At 38.2% G+C, this 21,379-nt stretch overlaps 1 protein-coding gene across 1 annotated transcript in view; it reads right to left on the bottom strand.

Annotated features, from left to right (window-relative positions):
* LIN28B (lin-28 homolog B) overlaps nucleotides 1-6,993 on the bottom strand; it is a 103,124-nt gene extending 96,131 nt beyond the window's left edge. Inside the window, exon 1 of the mRNA XM_049771237.1 lies at nucleotides 6,938-6,993. Coding sequence (XP_049627194.1) covers nucleotides 6,938-6,974 — 37 coding nt within the window. The 5' untranslated portion in view covers nucleotides 6,975-6,993. The remainder of the gene's footprint in view (nucleotides 1-6,937) is intronic.
* Nucleotides 6,994-21,379: the final 14,386 nt, after the last annotated feature.

The raw sequence follows: 21,379 nt of genomic DNA, 5'->3' as shown, positions 1-21,379 counted from the left end.
ATGTCAGCAGATAGAAAAGAGTAAAATTCCAAGTGATTTTACAAGAGTAACCAAAGCTCCAAGCTCTCAAGAATGATAACAACATTTACAAGACATCTTTAAAATATATATAAATCAAATATTACATTGATTAAAAATGAAGGGACTTTGACATTCTAAGTCATTTCACTTAAGAAGCTAATCTGATATAAGTTATAGTTTAAAAAATGTTAAAGTATTTTAAAAAACAACATCTGATAATAAAATTAATCTTAAAAAATTATGCAAATAGGAAGGGAAAGTTTACATTAAATCCATGTAAATTTCATAATTTTTTAAATTTACACCACATAAAATTCATGGCTAGTTAATTCATATTACTGACACATTTCTGTCAAACAATATTTTATGTTTGTTTAGTAACTTCAATCTTTTTTAAATGATAAGCAATAAAGAAGATTCTGAACCCTTAGTTTACTGCCATATTAGAAAAAAACTTACCACGATAGATGGAAAGTATGAAATACCAGACATGAATACCATACATTTGGTTTGCATGGTTACGAAATTCATAGCCTTGCCTGATTGGGAGTGGGAAAGGGCTCAAGTATTAGTGGAATTAAGGTAGGGTTCACTGGACTGGTCACTGGTGTCAGAGGTTATCGCCTCATTCATTTCCTGAGAGGGACATCAGCCTTTCAAGTTGTGTAGGCTTTTTCCAACTGGGAACTCAGAAACTCTCCAAAATTCATTCATGAAGAATTTAAGGGAAGAACATTTAAATACCTACAGAGGAGGTATGTGGAGACTACAAGACCTATAAAAAAAGGAAAGGAATATGATAAGAGGGAGAAGGAGAGAAAATTTGGAAGGGAAAAATATGAAGGAAGGAGACAGAAAAAAGTATCCTTCAATAATTCAGGAGCAGGAGTTTAGGTTTTAATCTGATCTTTTCTAACTCTCTCCAACAATTTAATCACAAAATTTTATATTAAAAAACTATCATAATTTCTAAATTCAGAGTGCTTTATTACAATAAAGTTGTCCTATTAATTTCCCAGAACGGTTTTCAATTTGTCACCTTCCAGTTTCTGGTTTTAATTATTTTTTCATGTCCTACTTGTTTAGTGCCAGAAGAGTCCAAGATTGACTCGAAATGCATGTTTTATATCTGTAAAAGCTAATTGTCTTTGAAAATAAGTTTAAATAGCTACAAAGCAACTAAATGCACTAGAAGGAAATCAAAGACTAACCTATCAGATGTCCGTTGGTTATCACAATCTAAGGTTTCTCCATTACAAAAACAAAGTTTACATATCCCAACACCACACCATGCAAAGACTCAGAAGAGGTGCCAGAGCCACCTCAGTTGTTTTCAACTGTAATGAATGACTTTTATTAAAGCAGAAACAATGCTTTGGTTCTTCTTAAAACTAGAAGGAGGGGCTGTGACTATGAATCCCAGAGGCAGCAGCCTCCCTGCAAATAAACTGGTGGAAAGGGGGTGGTGGGGATGGGGGCGTTGTGGCCACAGTTGTGCCTCAGCAGCCCAGTATCTTCAAGTGTAGCTGGCAATTTGGAAGACCCCAGACCCTAGGGCCAGCCTATCTGCCTTCTTTTACCTCCCGCCCCAGCAACTTCCTCTCTCTATTCTGTCAACCTTTCCCTTATTCATCACGTTACCACCTCTCTAGAAGCTGCGTTGTTTAAAGAAGTCATGAGAATTAAAAGAACGTTGCATCTGTCATTTTGTGCCTAAAGAAACCAAACAAAAGAAATCTTTGCCTTCAGTACCTCAACAGGCAACTCTTGGCATAATCTGCTTTTACTGGATTTCTAGGTGTTATCATTTACATTTCGATTCTTGACGAAATGGCACACTCTGAAATCTCAGGGGAAAAAAATGAAATTGACTGGTAGGGGAATCGTGCAAACCCTAAGAAATGAAAATACACTCTAGTACTCAATCTCTCCCTAGCTGGCTCACTCCCGCTTCCCCATCAAAGCCAAAATTGAGCTCTCTGCAACCCCCTGGCTCAGTCCTTTCCTCCGTTTGGGAAGCCACACAAAAGTTGTATATTAGCAGGATCTGGAAGACCGAAAAAGCTGATAGCTGGGAGGGGGAGTTGGGATGAGAGAGAGGAGCTGGGGGAAGGGTAGATCGGATTTTCGGGAACCCACTCCAGTAGCTTGAGGTTTCCCGCCTAAAAGCTGCCAGACCTATTTGTCGGGAAAACTGTGAAATAACTTTCTTGATATTACAAATTGAAGCAGTACATGGCTGGGGGCTTTTAGACTTACAGTAGGGAGAGTTCAAATACCAGATACTTCCTTTTAGTTTTCAAAACTAACTGTTTCCATTTAATTTCTTAACTGGAAATAAAATATTCTAGTTTAAAAATTTTTAAACTGGAACAGATTTTTTTTAGTTTAATATTGTTCCAATTTGAGAATTTTAATTTCTGAATATATTAAGGCAATGGTATATATATATATATATTAAAAACACAAAATTACATTTCCTAAGGCATAATTTAAATTATGGAATTATATGATCTACAGTTTGTTTTCCAGAAAAACTGTACCTCTATTTCAAAAAACAAAGACACACACAATTATTTCCTTCTCTTCAGTCAGTTAGATTTAAGCAAAAATTAGAGCAACAAAATTAGTTCAGAAAGGAGGCATTATTTTAAACATTTGGTTGTTAAGTTTCATTTTAAAAATAAAAACTAAAACAGCAAAAAATTCTTTAAGATACTTTGATCCAATGAAAATGAAAAATAAAAATTTTATTACTCATCCCAAATATGTTCTGAATTCACAAACGAATATTTTCTCAAATTATTTAAATTAGAAAATTAGCAGGTTAATACAATCACTTAGTAATGAGCATTACAATATTTTACCCATAATAGCATAAAAGCATGTTTGCTTAAAAATAAATCAGAATTTTTAATATTTTCTGTACTACTTTAACATGTATACTTTCTAATTTAAAGCTCTCTTGTTAAAGTAAATATCCTGAACCAGTAGAAACTGCACTAAATAACAAAACACATGATTCTTTTCCTTTCCCCAAAGAAATTAAGGTTCACCTTAAAAAATTTTTCTCAAAAAAAATTATCAATTAACAAAAAAGTGAAGACTGTTTCTAGGTATTCATTTCATTTTTCAATTTATCTATTTTTGTTTCAGGGCTACACCTGGTGGTCTACAACAGGAGTTATTGTAGTTATCATAACTACAATTTTAATTGTAACTATAATAGCTACAATAGGAGCTATTCCTTTTTAAGTGCTCAAAGACACTCCATTTGATGCTGGGGAAATCAAAGTTGAGCCTCCAAACATCACTACTTCAAGTCTCTCTAGCTCTCTAAGCTATCCCCCTAGGTTCTTATTTTAATATTTCACTTTAGTTTTTTTGGACTTTTTGCAGGAAGAGGGAAAAAGACTCAGCCCCAGAGGTGCTTGAGATCTGTGCTCATAGCTCAGCATCAGGGGTGTGTTCAGAGGTCTTTGCAGCTTGAGAAAGCATTAGGTGTCAGGAATCGAAATCAGTCTTCCAGTATGCAAAAGCATGTACTTAGCCCATTAAGCTCTCTTCAGGCTCTACTTTAGATTTATTTGGGAGAAGCAAAGAGAAGAAAAATAACAGTGGGGTAGAAAAATAAAAGTTAAGCAAGTAACTATATATATACTTCTGCAGTCACAGAGATAGTTTATGAGTTAAGGCATTTGCCTTGAACACAGCAGACTAGGGTTCATCCCAGGCAATCCATATGGTCCAGTGAGAACTGCTAAGAGTGATCCCTGAATACAGAACTAGACTTTAGTTCTGAAGTGGGTGTGGCAAAAAATATACTGTATCAACTTTTCAGTCTTCTTCTTTTATTTATTTATTTATTTTTTTTTTGGTTTTGGGTCACACCCAGCAGCGCCCAGGGGTTACTACTGGCTCTATGCTAAGAAATCGCTCCTGGCAGGCTTAAGGACCATATGGGATGCCAGATTCGAACCACCATCCTTCTGCATGCAAGACAAAAGCCCTAGCTCCATGCTATCTCTTTGGCCCCAATCTTCTTTTTCAAGATACTCATTAGAACCACCTTCTATGTCAAAGGATTCACATTAGCTTATATCACATGGCAGTGCCTATCAGGCAGCGGTGCCTCATTACCTTTGTTCTCTATTTTACTGTTAATAACTACCCTACAATTCAATATTTCTAAGCATAACAATACACTTACATTAATTATTAAAGATCATAAACTTGTGCCACATTAAAACTTTTTGTTAGTTTTTGGGCCACACCCAATGACACTTAAAGGTTACTCTTGGCTATGCGCTCAGAAATCATTCCTGCTTGAGGAACAATATGGGACACCAGGATCATAGCCACTGTCTGTCCTGGATCAGTGGCATGCAAGGCAAATGCCCTACTGCTGTGCTATCACTCCACATTACAACTTTTCAGTGTATTTCTATACTTTGTTAGACAATCATAGAGCCAAGATGAATTCATCAGGTTAAATGGAATACATTATTATCAAATAAGATTATCACAGAGAAAATAAGCATTATAATTTACATATTATGACAATATACACAAAAAATCTGGGTTATAATTATCTTTTTTTTTTTTTTTTGGTTTTTGGGCCACACCCAGCAGTGCTCAGGGGTCACTCCTGGCTGTCTGCTCAGAAATAGCTCCTGGCAGGCACGAGGGACCATATAGGACACCAAGATTCGAACCAACCACCTTTGGTCCTGGATCGGCTGCTTGCAAGGCAAATGCTGCTGTGCTATCTCTCCGGGTCCATAATTATATCTTAACTGCAAATTTATATGCCAAAAAATCTGTTTCAAATGTTAAATGTTTGAGGTCAGAAAGATAGAACAGGGCTAAGGTATCAATTTGCCTTGCACACTGCTGACTCCTGGTTCAATTACTGGTATCATAGACAGTCCTCTGAACACTGCAAGAGTGATCCATCAGCACAAAGCAAGGAGTAAGCCCTCTGCACAGTCAGGTCTCACTCAAAACTCCTCCCAAAATTTAAAAAAATTAAAAATTTTTACTTAAAAGTTAAAATGTAAAGTGTTAAAATAACTTATTACTGTAGTCTAATCAAATTAATTAAATATTCATAAAGAGCAAGATAAAAATAAACTATCCTAAATTTAAAAAATTCCCAATTTTTCAGATAAATGGGTTAATGATTAATAAAGTATGCTACTATAATCATGCATATATAATTACTTATATATAAAGAGAGAAGCACAGGAGAGCACCAAATCTTTAAATTAATTCAAAAGTAGGGCTGAAGAGGGGCTGGAGCGATAGCACAGCAGATAGGGTGTTTGCCTTACATACAACCAACCAGGCTCCACATCTGGCATCCCAAATGGTCCCCTCCCACAAGCCTACCAGGAGTAATTTCTGAGTGCAGAGCCAGGAGTAATCACTGAGCACTACTGGATGTGACCCAAAATCCAATAAACAATATTAAATTAAAAAGTAAGGCTGGAGAGATAGTTTAACAAGCAGGATGCTTACTCTACACACTGCCAACCTGGATTCCATCCCCAACACCCCATATAATCCCCCATCCCTCCAGAAGTGATCCCTGAGCACAGACCACATAGTAAGTCCTGAGTACTGACAGTTGCGAGCAAAAGAAAAAAGAAAAAGAAAGAATAAGATAAAACTTTAAAAAAAAAATGAGTCAAATAAAACCAGATTAACCATAAAAAATGAATGAGGGAGGAAGGAAGGAAGGAAGGAAGGAAGGAAGGAAGGAAGGAAGGAAGGAAGGAAGGAAGGAAGGAAGGAAGGAAGGAAGGGAGGGAGGGAGGGAGGGAGGGAGGGAGGGAGGGAGGGAGGAGGGAGGGAAGGGGAGGGAGGGGAGAGGGGGGAGAGAGGGAAGAAAGGAGGAAGCAAGGGAGGAAGGGAAGGAGGGAGGAAGGAAGAAAGGAAGGGAGGGAGGGAGGGAAGAATAGGAGGGAAGTAGAAAAAGAGGAAAGAAGATTAATTCGCAAATATTTTAACTTCCAACTTGGTCTCTTCGAGTTACCAAATGAGTAAGTTTCAAGTTCTTATATATATATATCCCCTTGATCATTTAAGTATCTATTACCTATTTGCCTAAGCTGTAGAAATGGGAATTACAAAACTCAATTGTATTGAAACTGGGAGGAAAGGAAGTGAATCCATGCTTCTGTGCTGGCCATATAAATGCAGATGAAGTGATCACACAGTGCAATAGAATACAATACCTCTCTTAACAGGACTGTTAAGTTTTCCATAACACCTCTAGAAATTTTTTAGACATAAAGTAAAATATTTAATTCGGGAGACCAAAGTGATAGAACAATAGGTAGTGTGTTTGCCTTAGACATGGAGGACCTGGTTCATTCCCCAAAGCTCCTTATACCTCAGTGCCTTCCAGAGTGATCTTTGAGCACAAAGCTAGTAGTAAACCCAGAGCACCACTTGATGTGGCCCCCCCCCCAAAAAAAAAAACTAAACTAAAAAAGCTATTGATGGGGTTGGGGTGGAGAACAAGAAGGAAACTGGGGAAATTGGTGGTAGGAAGTGAACACTGGTGAAGGGATGGGTGTTAGAATATTGTGTGACTTGGGGTTGGAGAGATAGCATGGAGGTAAGGCATTTGCCTTGCACGCAGAAGGACGGTAGTTCAAATCCTGGCATCCCATATGATTCCCGAGCCTGCCAGGAGTAATTTCTGAGCATAGAGCCAGGAGTAACCCCTGAGCGCTGCCGGATATGCCTGGTTTTTTGAGCACTGCCCAAAAACCAAAAATAAAAAAAAAATAAAAAAAAAGAGAATATTGTGTAACTGAAACTCAGCTACCAACAACTTTTTAACTCTATATCTCACAGTGATTTAGTATTTTTACTTTTTAATATGTCATTGAAAAAGAAGACTAACCTGGGGCTGATGTAACCTGGTTGAATGACCTCATCATCTTCTGAAGAACCTAAAATCAGAAAGTTCAAGTCAGTACTATATTAAGTAATTATCTAACTGCATCATGTTCAGCTTAACAGATTGCAATAAAATTCATGTTTTGGGAGCTCAATAATATTATTTGTACACTCTTTTTTTTTAAACAATGTAAGACTAACCTAGCAAAAGTATATGATCAATTGGCATAACTTTGTTCCTATAAAAGACAGAGGTTTAAATAAGCATTTCCAACAAGAACAAGATCAAGATCTTGATTTCATGGAGAACGCAGTTTAAATTTTTGCCTTAGTTTTTTTAGTTTTACACTGTAAGAACCTCATTTTTTTACTAGATTAAAAATCAACCTAGCCTAAAATGTTTTGAACTTATCTAACTAGTCCCTTCAGCTATATTTCTGAAGATATGTCATGAGAATCTACTTATGCTCTCAATTACACTTTTTGAAAAAATGTTGACTTAAACATTAAATGTCTTATATGTTTCTATTATTAGTATGCATTAACCCATATGTTAAAAATATAAGAACTGTTGTTTCTAATATATTCACTGACAGATGTCAAAACTCCATAAAATCTGTGATAAAATGGTCACCAAGTAAAGAAGTTAAAACAGTTGGAAGGACAATTTCTGATGGCCACTGAATTTTCAGGTTTATTACTAGGGTTTGAAAAGTAGATATGAACATACATCTACTCAGCTGCTATCACCCAGGATAGACTTTCTTCTACTGCCTAAGTTTTTTGTTGTTTTTGGTTGTTGTTGTTTTGTTTTGTTTTGGGGCCACACCTGGTGACACTCAGAGTTACTCCTCTCTATGTGCTCAGAAATCGCTCCTGGCTTGGAGGATCGAACCACGGTCCATCCTAGGCTAGCATGGGCAAGGCAGATGCTTTACTGCTTGCACCAACGCTCCGGCCCTCCACTACCTAAATTTTATAAATTGTCTAGTATATTAAATAATGAAATAGAAATCATTATATGTAAGTTCTATAAGTTGGGATCTAATTTCTTCTCAAAGTGAAATGGAGGTTTTTCCAAATACAGGATTTTACAGCTTGACCCAAGTTTACCTGACAATGACAATTCCACTGAGTAAGACTTGAAATGAATAAAGAATGTGAACAAATATGAATATCTATCTGAATATTAAATACTTGTTATCCTGTAAGTTTATAACTAAAGGAAGACAATGACTAAAACCAATTTTAATAAAATTCACTATTAATATTTATTAATTTTTCCTTTCAATAAGCTAATATTGTTTATTATGACATTTATGTAGGTAAATATTTAAATAGTTACATTTCAAAAAAATTTCAAAAAAAATCTTCCTATGTTTTTAATACTAATAGCCATGCCCCATGATTACCTTTTCTATCTGCTTATAGTTAAGAAAAGCTCAAATCTAAAATATTATAAACACAGGGTTTATCAAAATAACTTAACAATTCACATAATTATAATTTAATAAAATAAAAATAAAATTATATACTCAAATAAATAATGCTATTTAAGAACTCTATGAGTTTTCAATGTTTAAAGAAAGCCAATAAATTTGGATAAGGATGTTCAGATTTCTAATTTATACAAATTGGAAATGTTTATGCAATTTTTCAGTTACACAAATTTATATTTGGCTATTTATAGCTTTAATACCAACATTTTAATATGAAAACAAAAATATTTATTATATTTACATTACTTATTGTAATTTTATTATAATTATGTATTACAAATAAGATTAATTTATTTCACTGGTGTAAGATAATTGGTTTAAAATTTGGAAACAAAATAGCTATTAAAGAAATAAAAATTGAGGCTGGAGCCATAGCACAGCAGGTAGGGCATTTGCTTTGCATGTGGCTGACCAGAATTCAATCCCCAGCATCCCATAGGTTCCTCAGAAGCCTCCAGGAGCCATTTCAAGAGTGCAGAGCCAGGAGTATCCTGAGTGCTGTCATTGAGGTCCAAAAACAAAAAACAAAATAAAGCTTAAAAGTGAATGGTGGGGCCGGCGAGATAGCACAGTGGTAAGACACCTTAGACGCAGAAGGACAGTGGTTGGAATCCCGGCATCCCATATGGGTCCCCTGAGCCTGCCAGGAGCGATTTCTGAGCACAGAGCCAGGAGTAACTCCTGAGTGCTGCCGGGTGTGACCCAAAAACCAAAATGAATAAATAAATAAATAAATAAATGGTACAGGGGCCAGAGCAATAGTGCAGCAGTAGGGCGTTTGCCTTGCATGCAGCTTACCCAGGACAGGCTACGGTTCGATCCACAGCGTCCCATATGGTCCCCCAAGCCAAGAGAGATTTCTGTGCACATAGCCAGGAGTAACCCCTGAGCATCACCGCGTGTGACCCAAAAACCAAAAAATAAAAATAGAAATAATAATAAAATATTAAAATTAGATAAATGGGGCTGGAGAGAGTTTAGCAGGTATTTTATGATTTGTTTATATGCATCTGACCCAAGCTCAATCCCCAACACCCCATATGAATTCTTGAGCTTGCCAGAAATGATCAAAGCATAGACAGTATGGCCCAAAACTAGAAAATAACATAAAAAAGTAAAAATTATTTCGAAACTTTAAATAAAATTGGTTTTTGTTGGGTTTTTTTTTTTTTTTTTTTGGTTTTTGGGCAACACCTGGCAGCGCTCAGGGGTGACTCCTGGCAGGCTCGGGGGACCATGAGATGCCAGGATTTGAACCACCAACCTTCTGCACACAAGGCAAATGCCTTACCTCCATGCTATCTCTCCGCCCTAAAATAAAATTGTAATTAAAACTGTGATATATTTCTCTGCCCTCGCACTAAAATAACACATTATCACTTAATTCTCACTTTCTTTTTTGAAGGAGATAGATGACATAGCCAGCTGTGTGCTCAAGGCTTATTCCTGGCTCATGCACTGTGCTATCATTTCATACCTTCTCCGGGTATCTTTTCCACATTGTTCCTTATGAACTACATTCCCCCTATTATGTAAAACATTGTACTGTGGCCACCTGTAAAATCTATGAACATATTGTCTTACAACCTGACTATGCTCTGCAGTGGCAGGGACTGTATATATAGCTCATCACTGTAATCCTGACTTTCATTAGTGTTCAGAAGATATATTTGTAGTACATCAAAAGCTTAATGAATTTCTTAACTTCAGTTAAATATCTCTTTACCATTCTTTTTTTCTTTTTGTGAGAGTAAAGTATTTACTCCCAGTGGTTCTTAGGGGTCCCTGCAGAACCAGGGACCAAACTCAAGGCTTTGCTCTAACTTTCAGAGCCATCTCCTTGGCCACTTTAAGATTGCTTTTATAAAATAAATGGATTACTATACAAATATTTAATGTATCTTTCATAAAAAAAAATATGATGTAGGGGCCCGGAGAAATAGCACAGCGGCATTTGCCTTGCAAGCAGCTGATCCAGGACCAAAGGTGGTTGGTTCGAATCCGTGTCCCATATGGTCCCCCGTGCCTGCCAGGAACTATTTCTGAGCAGACAGCCAGGAGTAACCCCTGAGCACCGCCGGGTGTGACCCAAAGACAAAACAAAACAAACAAACAAAAAATAATAATGTAACCAGTAATGATTTGACTGTTACAAATTATATGTGGAAAAATTTTGATAATTTTAAATATATAAATTTACTGCTATAAAACCAAACAAATACTATGCATTAAAATACTCTAAAAATTCAAACTTCCTTTTATTGAAATAACAATCTTCTTTCTAGTACTTTACATGTTTTCAATCCACTATTATAATTATTTAATGTAGCACCCTATTAACACTGCACATTATACAATGAAATTTATTAAACACAGTAAAAAAAAACTCAAAACAAAAAATAATATATTATTCAGAATTTTACTTCAATTTACATCTTAGTTCTACTTTTTGTTGTTTTGTTTTGTGCCACACCTCTGATGCTCAATAGTCATTCCTAGAACCTAGGACTCACTCAGGAATCACTTCTGGTGCTACTCAGGGGACCATTTAGGATGCCGGGGATGGAACCAGGGTTGGCCACAGCCAAAGCAAATACATTACCTGCTGTGCTACCTCTCCAGTCTCAGTGTTAACTTCTAATTTTAATAAAACACCATTTTAACTAGCAATAAATTGCTTCATAACATGATATTCATCATAATAAAAGGAAAATTATCTATTTCTCAATACAATTTCCTAACATTTTATGAAGCCTTTAGGTAACTTATTTTTTCTGGGTTTTGTTGGGCCACTCCAGCAATACTCAGGAATTACTCCTGGCTCTTCACTCAGTAATTAATTTCTCCTGGCTGTTCAAGGGAAACCTTATGGGATGCTAGGAAAAGAATCTTGGTGGGCTGCCTAAAAGGCAAAGAACCGTACTTGCTCTACTATCTCTCCAGCCCCCAAATATTTTTATTCTTACCAGTTATTTCTAAAACTTTAGTAGTTTGCACATTTTAATTAGGAACTAAAATACCAACATTACACTTCATACCAAAAATCATTAAAATCAGCCTGAACTACTATGAAGCTAAACACACATTTTAGAAAGCAAAATGGGGGGCCGGGTAGGTGGCGCTGGAGGTAAGGTGTCTGCCTTGCAAGCGCTAGCCAAGGAAGGACCGCGGTTCGATCCCCCGGTGTCCCATATGGTCCCCCCAAGCCAGGGGCGATTTCTGAGCACATAGCCAGGAGTAACCCCTGAGCGTCAAACGGGTGTGGCCCAAAAACCAAAAAAAAAAAAAAAAAGAAAGCAAAATGGGCAATAAATTGACTTTTCTTAAAAAATAATTGAGACAAGGTTTCAAAAGCCTATCATTCAAAATCATAGTAATCAACCTATACAAGCACCAGAATAAAACCTAGATCACAACACTGACTTACGTTTACTATTTAAATGTAATGGTTGGGGCCGGAGAGATAGCATGGAGGTAAGGCATTTGCCTTTCATGCAGAGAAGGTCATTGGTTCGAATCCCGATATCCCATATGGTCCCCCGAGCCTGCCAGGAGCGATTTCTGAGTGTGGAGCCAGGAGTAACTCCTGAGTGCTACCGGGTGTGACCAAAAAAAAAACAAAAATAAATAAATAAATGTAATGGTTGAAGATAAATAAGCATAGGATGTATTCACTCAATATGAAAGTGAACTGTGCTGAAAAAATTTACAGATACTTTCTCAAAGAAGAAATATAAATCGCCAAATGGCACATGAAAAATGCTCCATGTCACTAATTATGAGGGAGCTGCATATCAAAACAATAATGAGGTATCATTTCATGCCACAGCGACTGGCACATATCACAAAGAACAAGAACAATCAATGTTCTCATTCACTGGTGGGAATGTGTCCAGCCTTTCTGGAGAACAATCTGAATATTCCTCAAAAAACTGGAAATTGGGGACAGTGATAGCACAGCTGCAGGGTGTTTGCCTTGCATGTAGCCAACCTGGGATAGACCCAGGTTTGATTCCCAGTATCCCAAATGGTTCCCCAGAGCCTGCCAAAAATATTTCTGAACACAGAGCCACAAGTAACTCCTGAGCGCCACCAGGTGGGGCCCAAAAACCAAAAAAAGGAAATTGAGTTCTCATATGAACCAGCAATACCAGTCCTACAGATCTACCCTAGGGAAACAAAAACACAATACAAAATGCCCTCTGTACTCTTATGTTCATGGCAGAACTATTTACAATAGTTCGAATCTGGAAACAATCCATGTGCCCAACAATAGACGAGTGGCTAAAGAACAGTGGTACATCTACAATGGAATACTACACAGCTATTAAAAATGAAGTCATGAAATTTGCTAATACATGGATGCTCATGGAGATTATTATGATAAGTGAAATGAGTCAGAGGAAAACAGACACAGAATAGTCTCATTCATCTGGTGGCACAAGCAGTAGGGTGTTTGCCTTGCATGCGCTAACCTAGGACAGACCACGGTTCGATCCCCTAGCCTCCCATATGGTCCTCCAAGCCAGGAGCGATTTCTGAGCATATGGCCAGGAGTAACCCCTGAGCATTGCCAAGTGTGGCCCAAAAAACAAACAAACAAACAAACAAACAAACAAAAAAGACAGAAAGAAAGGAAGGAAGGGAGGGAGGGAGGGAGGGGGAGAGAGAGAGAGAGAGAGAAAGAAGGAAGGAAGGAAGGAAGGAAGGAAGGAAGGAAGGAAGGAAGGAAGGAAGGAAGGAAGGAAGGACGGGAGGGAGGGAGGGAGGAGGGAGGAGGAGGGAGGGAGGAGGGAGGAGAGAGAGAGAAGAGAGAGAGAGAGAAAGAAAGAGAGAAAGAGAAAGAAGAGAGAGAGAGAGAAAGAGAGAAAGAAAGAAAGAAAGAAAGAAAGAAAGAAAGAAAGAAAGAAGAGAAAGAAAGAAGAAAAAGAAAGAAAGAAAGAAAGAAAGAAAGAAAGAAAGAAAGAAAGAAGAAAGAAAGAAAGAAAGAAAGAAAGAAAAGAAAGAAAGAAAGAAAAGAAAGAAAGAAGAAAAAGAAAGAAAGAAAGAAAGAAGAAAGAAAGAAAGAAAGAATGAAAAGAAGGCGGCAGTATGGTACTAATCCCAGAGACAATAGAGATGCAGGTTGAAAAAACCAGACCATGATTTGAAGCTTACCACAAAGAGCTATGAGCGCAGTTGGAGAAATAACTGCACTAACAACTACCACAACAATGATAGTGAGAGAGAGAAAAATAGAATACCGGTCCAGAAAACAGGCAGGGGGTGAGGGTGGGGCGAGAAAAATGGGGAACAGTGGTGGCAGGAAAGTTGCACTGGTGAAGAATGGTGTACATTTGATGACTGAAACCCAACTACGAACTTTGTAACCACAGTGCTTAAAGATATATATATATATATATATATATATATATATATATATATAAATATATATATATATATATATATATTTGGGTTTGGGGCCATACCGGCGGTGCTCAGAGATTACTCCTGGGTATCTGCTCAGAAATAGCTCCTGGCAGGCACGGGGGACCATATGGGGACACTGGGATTCGAACCAACCACCTTAGGTCCTGGATTGGCTTCTTGCAAGGCAAATGCCACTGTGCTATCTCTACGGCTTCTTAAAGATATATTTTTAAAAAGAAAGTGAATTGTGCTTTCTTACACAGTTCCCTATGATGGTAAACAGCTCAATACATATTTAATATGTATTAAGACCCTTCACTGCAATTATTTTTCCAAAGCAATAAGAGTAAATAGAAATATTATCTAAGGAAAATCAGGAAATTTATTTTGCAATCAAATCTTGTTGTAATCTTAAATAGAAAATACCATATTCTCACTTTATACTCAAAAATATACTTAAATAAGACACATTTAGTGGAAATTGTTGAAAAATTGTGGGTATTAAAGGGTGAAACAGGAAACTCATATCTGGTGAAACATTTTGAAAATTATCTTAACAGAATAGAAAAGGGACCAGAGAAACTCATAGTTGTTTACAATACAGGGTTATCTCCTACCTTGAAAATATGTCATGTGGAATCAACTTAGACCTCAGGTGATTAGACACCACTCAACCAACCTTGAACCCTGGATCCCAGACATAGAAACGGCACAGCTCTTCACAACAGCTGCAAGAAACAAACTCCATCTGGGACAGCATTAGTACTGCAGGGTCAACAACAAGGGCCAGCCTAAACACGATATCCCGACAATGAGGAAAATGTGAACAACTTGACCTCAGAGCAGTTTAGCCTACCTCACCAGCCAACGACAAGACAAAACCAGAAGACGTGGCACCCTTTGGTAGGTCCAAAAGCCAAGATTGCGTTTTACAGATGACTGGATACGAGAACCACGACCAGACTGTATACATCTTGGGACCAATAAAAAAGCCCTAGTCTAGGGTTTGAACTAAGACCTGCACAATAAGCATGATCCTCAGTCCCAAAGGTCCGACAGAGACAATTGTAACGGAAAGGGGCTTCTGGAAGCACAAAGAAAGACGCTATCCTAGATGCCATCCTAGGTTCAGGGCAAAGACTAAGATCACCAACCACAGAAGACGGATTAAAATGGCACTGAGGTAACAGAACCTCTAGATTCACAAAGACTGACTTCACCATAAGTCCCATCTCAGGATCTGTACGGATACTGAGACCTCTAAACACAGAGCTCTGATTGCATCACCCTGGACAGAGCAGAAGTCTTCCACACACCAAAAAAAATAAATAAATAAATAAAAAAACCCACCACCAGGAGAGTAATGATCCTGAGCAAAGACTAGAGTTGATCCCATGACAGTATACTCCAAGGACGGAGAAACCCCATATCGCATAGGGCAAGTGAATTCCTTTTCGAATGACCCCAATATTTACTGTGCCAGGGCAGAAGGGAAAAAAAAAGAAAAAAAACACAAAACCTTGGACATTTATATATATATGTATATGTATATGTATATGTATATGTATATATATATTACCTTCATTTATTATTGTTATTATTATTTTTATTTACCTAGCTATTTTGGTCGATTTCTCTGTTTGGTTGTGATTATTGAAATCGTTGTCCCCAGATATCCTTATTTATTTATTTATTTACTTTTCTTCTTTTCTCTCTTCCTTTTCTTTCGAGAGGGGCTACGCCAGGTTTCTTATTTCAAGACCACGGCGTGTTTTTTTTTGTTTGTTTGTTTTTTGTTGTTTTTGGTTTTTGTTTGTTTTGTTTTATTTTGTTTATCTGTCTTTAGTGGTGCTTATCGATATAGCTGGAGTCCTCACTGGATATTTGACACTTTTTTTGGTACTGGTGGAGTGTTTCACATTCTTTCTCTCATCATTTCCCAAATCGATGATGAGAACCTCTAGAAGGATTCTGCCCATCTCCGGGGTATTAGACTTTTACCCCCCAGTTTATATATTTTCACCTTTTCAGGCAAAACCACGCAACTTGAACTAGCTAGCCCTGCCCCCACTTAGAGGGGGAAATCAGGGAGGCATCAAGACCAAACTGATGCAAGACTACTAAGTAGTAGGTTAGATACAGAGGGGACCACATATTCTAGACGCCCTGGGGGAGAGGGAAGAGGAAAAGGGAGGTAGGACAAAAACGGAGGTGTAGGGAGGACAACTTAGGGATGGGAATCCCCCCTGATTTTATGTAAATATATACCTAAAATATTATTGTCAACAATATGTAAGCCACTATGATCAAAATAAAAATTACATTAAAAAAAAAAAAAAAAAAAAAAAAAGAAAAGGGACCAGAGAGATAGTACAGCAGATAAGGTACTTGCCTTACAAGTGATCAATCCAGATTCAATCCCTGACATTCCATAAGATTTCCCCCAAGAGATATCCCTAAGAGCAGAGCCAGAAATAAGCCTGGACACCACAGGTGTGAGAGCCCCCCAAAAATATAAAAAATGAAAATGTTTCTATTACTTTAGAGAAAATATGTCACATTTGTATTATCTCCCATATATATAAAATAAAGTAAGTATATTGCTTTTATTTGTAATACATAAAATTACATTAATATTAAAATTTGTGAAGTAACGTTTCACATAAATGGGGCTAGTTCTAACATTCTCTTCAAATACTGTAGTGAAAAACAATTTCTAGAAAATAAAATATTTCAATGTTTTAGGAGCTTCTGTTAATTTTACATTAACTACCAGTAACCTAATAAATTTAATATTAAATAAACACAGTAAGATGTTTTTCAGTAGTAGATTTTACCAAGAGGCTGACAAAGATTCTAAAAAATTTAAAACATTTTCCATGATTAGAATTGGTCATTCAACATAAAGTCCTGTTTTATATATAATTAAACTTTTGTTCAGACATGAAAAAAATAGAAACTGATTGCTTGAAAATGAGCTAGCTGACTGCCCTTTGTCCTGATTTGTCTGTCACCTTTTACCCTTAATTTTATAATCCTTAGTATCAACCCATTATATTTTCAGAAAATAATGTCAAAATTCTGTGTTTAAACACTATTTTTACTAGCATATTAAACATAATATAGCATTCTTTGTCAGATAGGTTATATAATGGTTTCATACTCCTGTCACACAACAATATTGTAAACTGTGACATCCTAGTGTATGACTTGCTTCAAACAATAGAAGATTGCCTCAAAACTCTAGGTTAAGACTATAATTTTTAATTTTATATTTTTGTATGTACAAGTGCTTATATTATTGCTTCCATGTAAAATTTCTTTAATGAGTAATTTCTAAATGTGGTTGATCTTGATAGTCATAAATTACAATCCTATATTTAACAGTGCCAGAACAGAGACATGAATCAAAAACTGCAAATATTTTCAAACTTAAAATTTAAATTTAAAATTAAATCTTAATTTAAAATTTTTCAAACATATAGTGTCAACTAAAATTGTAGCTTTTGAGAAGAATTAATTGGTTTTATCGATTTTAAAATATTGTATTTAACTGCAAGTGGCAGCTTTCAAAGAAGTCTCTAGCATTGATCCCACTGATTTTACTGACATCATTCAAAATCAATGTAATCCAGTAAAAGAATATATTTTAGGGATGAGATTTATCTATCGACTTCTAGACAAATCCAATACAGATAGGAAAGTAGAAAACCTCAAAAATATTAAATAAATAAATACATATTTACAGTGATCTGCTACTTGAACCTCTACACATAATTTCTGTGTGCAGTTCTGTCAGATTTAGCAGTGTTCAATATGGCTGGCTGTCTTGGTTCAGCACTATGGTCAGCGACTTCATAGAGTCATTTTGTTAAGAGAAACTCACCATAGTGTATATGCTTATATAGCTGTCAGGTATTTCAAAGAAAATAATATTTCATACTTTTCTAATTACATTAACATAAATTGATGTTTAGTGTTTTAATATTTAAGAAATTCAACATTTAAGAAATTTCGTTGTGCTATAAATGCTATAAATTTATAAATGACATAAATGCCATGCTGTAAATGCTATAAATGCTTTCCCTTACTAACAACAGTGCTTGTAAAGAAAACATAGCCCCTTAATAAGGCAAGAAAATCAGTTACAAAACCTAAAACATTTAAACATAAAATTAGAATTTTTGGAATACAGAATTTTAAAAGAAAATAAGATCATTCTAAATATCTAAATAAAAATTTTCTTTAGTCAAAAAATTGTACAGTTCCTTTCCTAAGTCATATTAATATAAAGATAATATCTTGATGTATAACTATTTTTCAAATTCAAATCAGCTATGAATTAAATGTTTACAAATTATTCCCTAAACAGTTTTCTGATATAGGCTCAAGTTTCGGAAATTATAAATGTTCAATTATTTTAGTGACAACAATACTACGCATAAACACGCTTTACTTAATGATTCTTTCTCTATTGATCATGGTTTGAAAGTGACAATAAACTTATGCCAATAGTTATAAAACATTATTAAACTATCAAGTAAGCTGTTCTTCTGAGTAAATACAAAAAAATAAATAACCTTTAATGCACTGTATTTAAAGTTCTGGTGGTTTCTTGGAATTTACATGTGTAAATTATTATTATTATTATTATTTTAAAATAAGTCGATCTGAAGACTAACTTTGAACACTATCATAGTAAAACTCAATCTGTTTCACTAACTGTATTATTGAGCACATTTTCCCCAAATAATGCAAATTTAATATACAATCCTATCTCAGATTTTTCATTGATTCTGAAAAATTGGGCAAAAACATCAAAGAGGTTCTTCTACTAACTGACAAAGACAAATGAGAACTAATCCTAAAATCATTCAGCTCCAGTTCTATTAATTTAGCGGCACCAATTAAACTTCAAATAATCAATAGGTGTTATAAATTGATTGTTAAATTCTTATCACATTTTATTATGAAGCAATTAACTAATCCTATTCATAAAATGAAGAAGTCTTTTAAAGGTGTGGAATTTCATTAGTATCTTCCCTTCACAAACTCAAGTACTAGTAAGAGGCCTGTGTCAGTCAGTCTATTTCAAAAATACCCACAATATTTAGGTGCAATAGGTTCTTTTTTCAGACACTGAAAAAGAAAGAATTTTGGTGGACCAGAAGAACTGTACCCCAAATGGTGACGAATCTAATGACTAATCTAAATGTAGCATTGCTTATTAAATGCTCTATTAATTCGTAGTACAGTTCAACCAAATCTTAAGCTATCAGGGTAGGAAAAAAAAACCTATGGATAAATTTAAGACATGATTATCTCCAATATCACATAAAAATAAACATGCAGTAATTTAAGTTTCCTTGAAAGCTCGGATGTAATTAAACAGAGGTTTTATAAGTCACTGTGTCACTGCAAATCTTGCTTTACTATCAGATTTATTTCCAAAGAAATTTATTTCTCATCATCAACTAAGAAAATAATCCGGAAAAAAAAAAAAAAAAAAAACCAATCAGAGAAGAATTGGGGGTGGGGGAAGATCAGTCAAAAACCACTTCAGTCAGACTTTGACAACAAGGTTGCCAAGTGTTTCAAATGCATCCTAAAGCCAGTCGTCCCGTTAACTTCCACTGTCTTTTTTTTTTAGGACCGATAAATAAAAACTACAATCCAACAGGAGCCTAATTTAGTTTGCTTTTTCTGCATTAGCAACTGAAGGTCCAAAAACTCATCAGCCGCAAATTTTTAAGTGGCATGAACAAGTACCCTGGAATCCTAAAAGATGGTGGCCAAAAAAAAAAAAAAAATAGCCAAAACCAAATCCAAAACACACAAAAAGATCCAGAGGGGGATCTGGGGGGGAAGAGCGGGGACCAAAAGATTGCAGCCGGGTGGCAAGGAACCCCTTCAAAATGGCCGACTCTTACTTACATTGAAGATAGCTCCGCAGTGAGGACATTATGGCCCTACTGGCAGAGGCTACTCGACAGCACGCGCCACTGAGCAGCGCGCCGGGACCTAAACATCTGAAACACATCTGGAGGGCGCGAATCCCGGCCGGGCACCCGCAGTCCATAGCGCCCGCGACTCTACCGTGGAGTCTTCTAGGCTTCGGGGTCTCCTCTCCCGAGGCCACTTCATCAAATGCGTCTCTGTATTTTCTCTCCGTTCTCCTCGAGTCCTGTCTTTGAATTCATGAGCCAATATCACCCCCCCCACCTCCAGCCCCCCCAAAAAGACAACCCCCGACGCCCGGCCAACTGCGGCTGGCAGGCTACAAAGCGCCTCTGCAAAGTGAATGAGCTCGCATAGGGCGGATACGGGCGCCCCCTGGCGGCGGCCAGCGAGCGAGCAAGCAGTCAAGTCAGTCCCACGGGTGACGCCGCAGCCGCTGCCCGCCCGGGCCAGAGGGAGAAAAAAAAAAGGTGTGAACCCGGAAGTACATGGCTCGCCCGGCTCTCTCCGTGGCGACCCCGAGGCCAGAAATCAATCAGCGCCGGCCCCCGGGGAGGAGGGGAGAGCGGGAGGACTGGCCAGCTAGACCTGCCACTTTTCGAATAATAGTAGCCTCGTCTGTCCCTCGAGACGTCTCGCTCCCCTCGACGTCGCTCACGTGCCCGCTCCGGGTTTCCAGAGCGGCGTCCGGGGCGGTTGCGCGCGCACCCGGCTGTTCTCTCATTCGCGCGCGCGCGTGCGCGGCTGCGGGGCGCTCGCTGCTTACTTACCTCGGGGGCTTCATGGTCGCGTCGTGCCTCAGGGTGGTGCGACGGGGGTGGGGAGGGGAAGGGAGGGAGCGCGTGTGGCGTTCGGTGCCGGGAGCACTTCCTGAGACCCGCGGGCAGCTGGGCCACACACACACACACACACACACACACACACAGCGGCGGTGCCGCGCGGGAGGGTCCCCACTGAGGGGAGCCGACGAGGGGCCGCCCGCGGCGCCACAGGGGTCGGCGCGCGACTCCCAACTCGGGAGCCGCAGGGGCCGGATGAGACCGGACCGGGGGTGGGGTGGTGCGGGGCTTCCTCCGCGGCGGTACCCGGCGGCTCAACTCTCGAGTCCTGCGTCAAGCGGCGACACGCGCACACCTGCCCGCCGCCCGCTGCCCGCCCGCCTCGTCATTGGCTGCCGGCGCCGAGCGCGCGAGATTGAACTTTCCATTCATTCCCTGGCCGGGCTGGCGGGCGCGCGTGCGCGTTGGCGGCGGCGGCGGCGGCGGCGCCTTCTATGGAGCCTCAGGCTCTCGGGCGCGCGCCCACCCCGCAGGCGCGTCCCCGTGCGGGCCGGGAGCGCGCGCGGCCGCCGCCGCCTTGGAGTTGCGCTGAGACCTCCGAAGGCTCTCTAGCTCGGTGCAGCCTAGTAGTGCTTACGGCTCGGATCTCATCGTTCGGCCCTTTCCTTGGGCCTTTGGGTGGGAAGGGAAGTCGGAGGAGAAGCCACCCAAAGCTATCCGAAGCCTCGTTTTCTTTTCTTTTCTTTTCTTTTCTTTTGTTTTCTACCTTACACACACCCTAGCCCGAAATCATTCGTTCAT

This window comes from Suncus etruscus, chromosome 4 (genome assembly GCF_024139225.1).
Source record: "Suncus etruscus isolate mSunEtr1 chromosome 4, mSunEtr1.pri.cur, whole genome shotgun sequence".
NCBI lineage: Eukaryota > Metazoa > Chordata > Mammalia > Eulipotyphla > Soricidae > Suncus > Suncus etruscus.
This window is presented reverse-complemented; position numbering and strand designations above follow the sequence as displayed.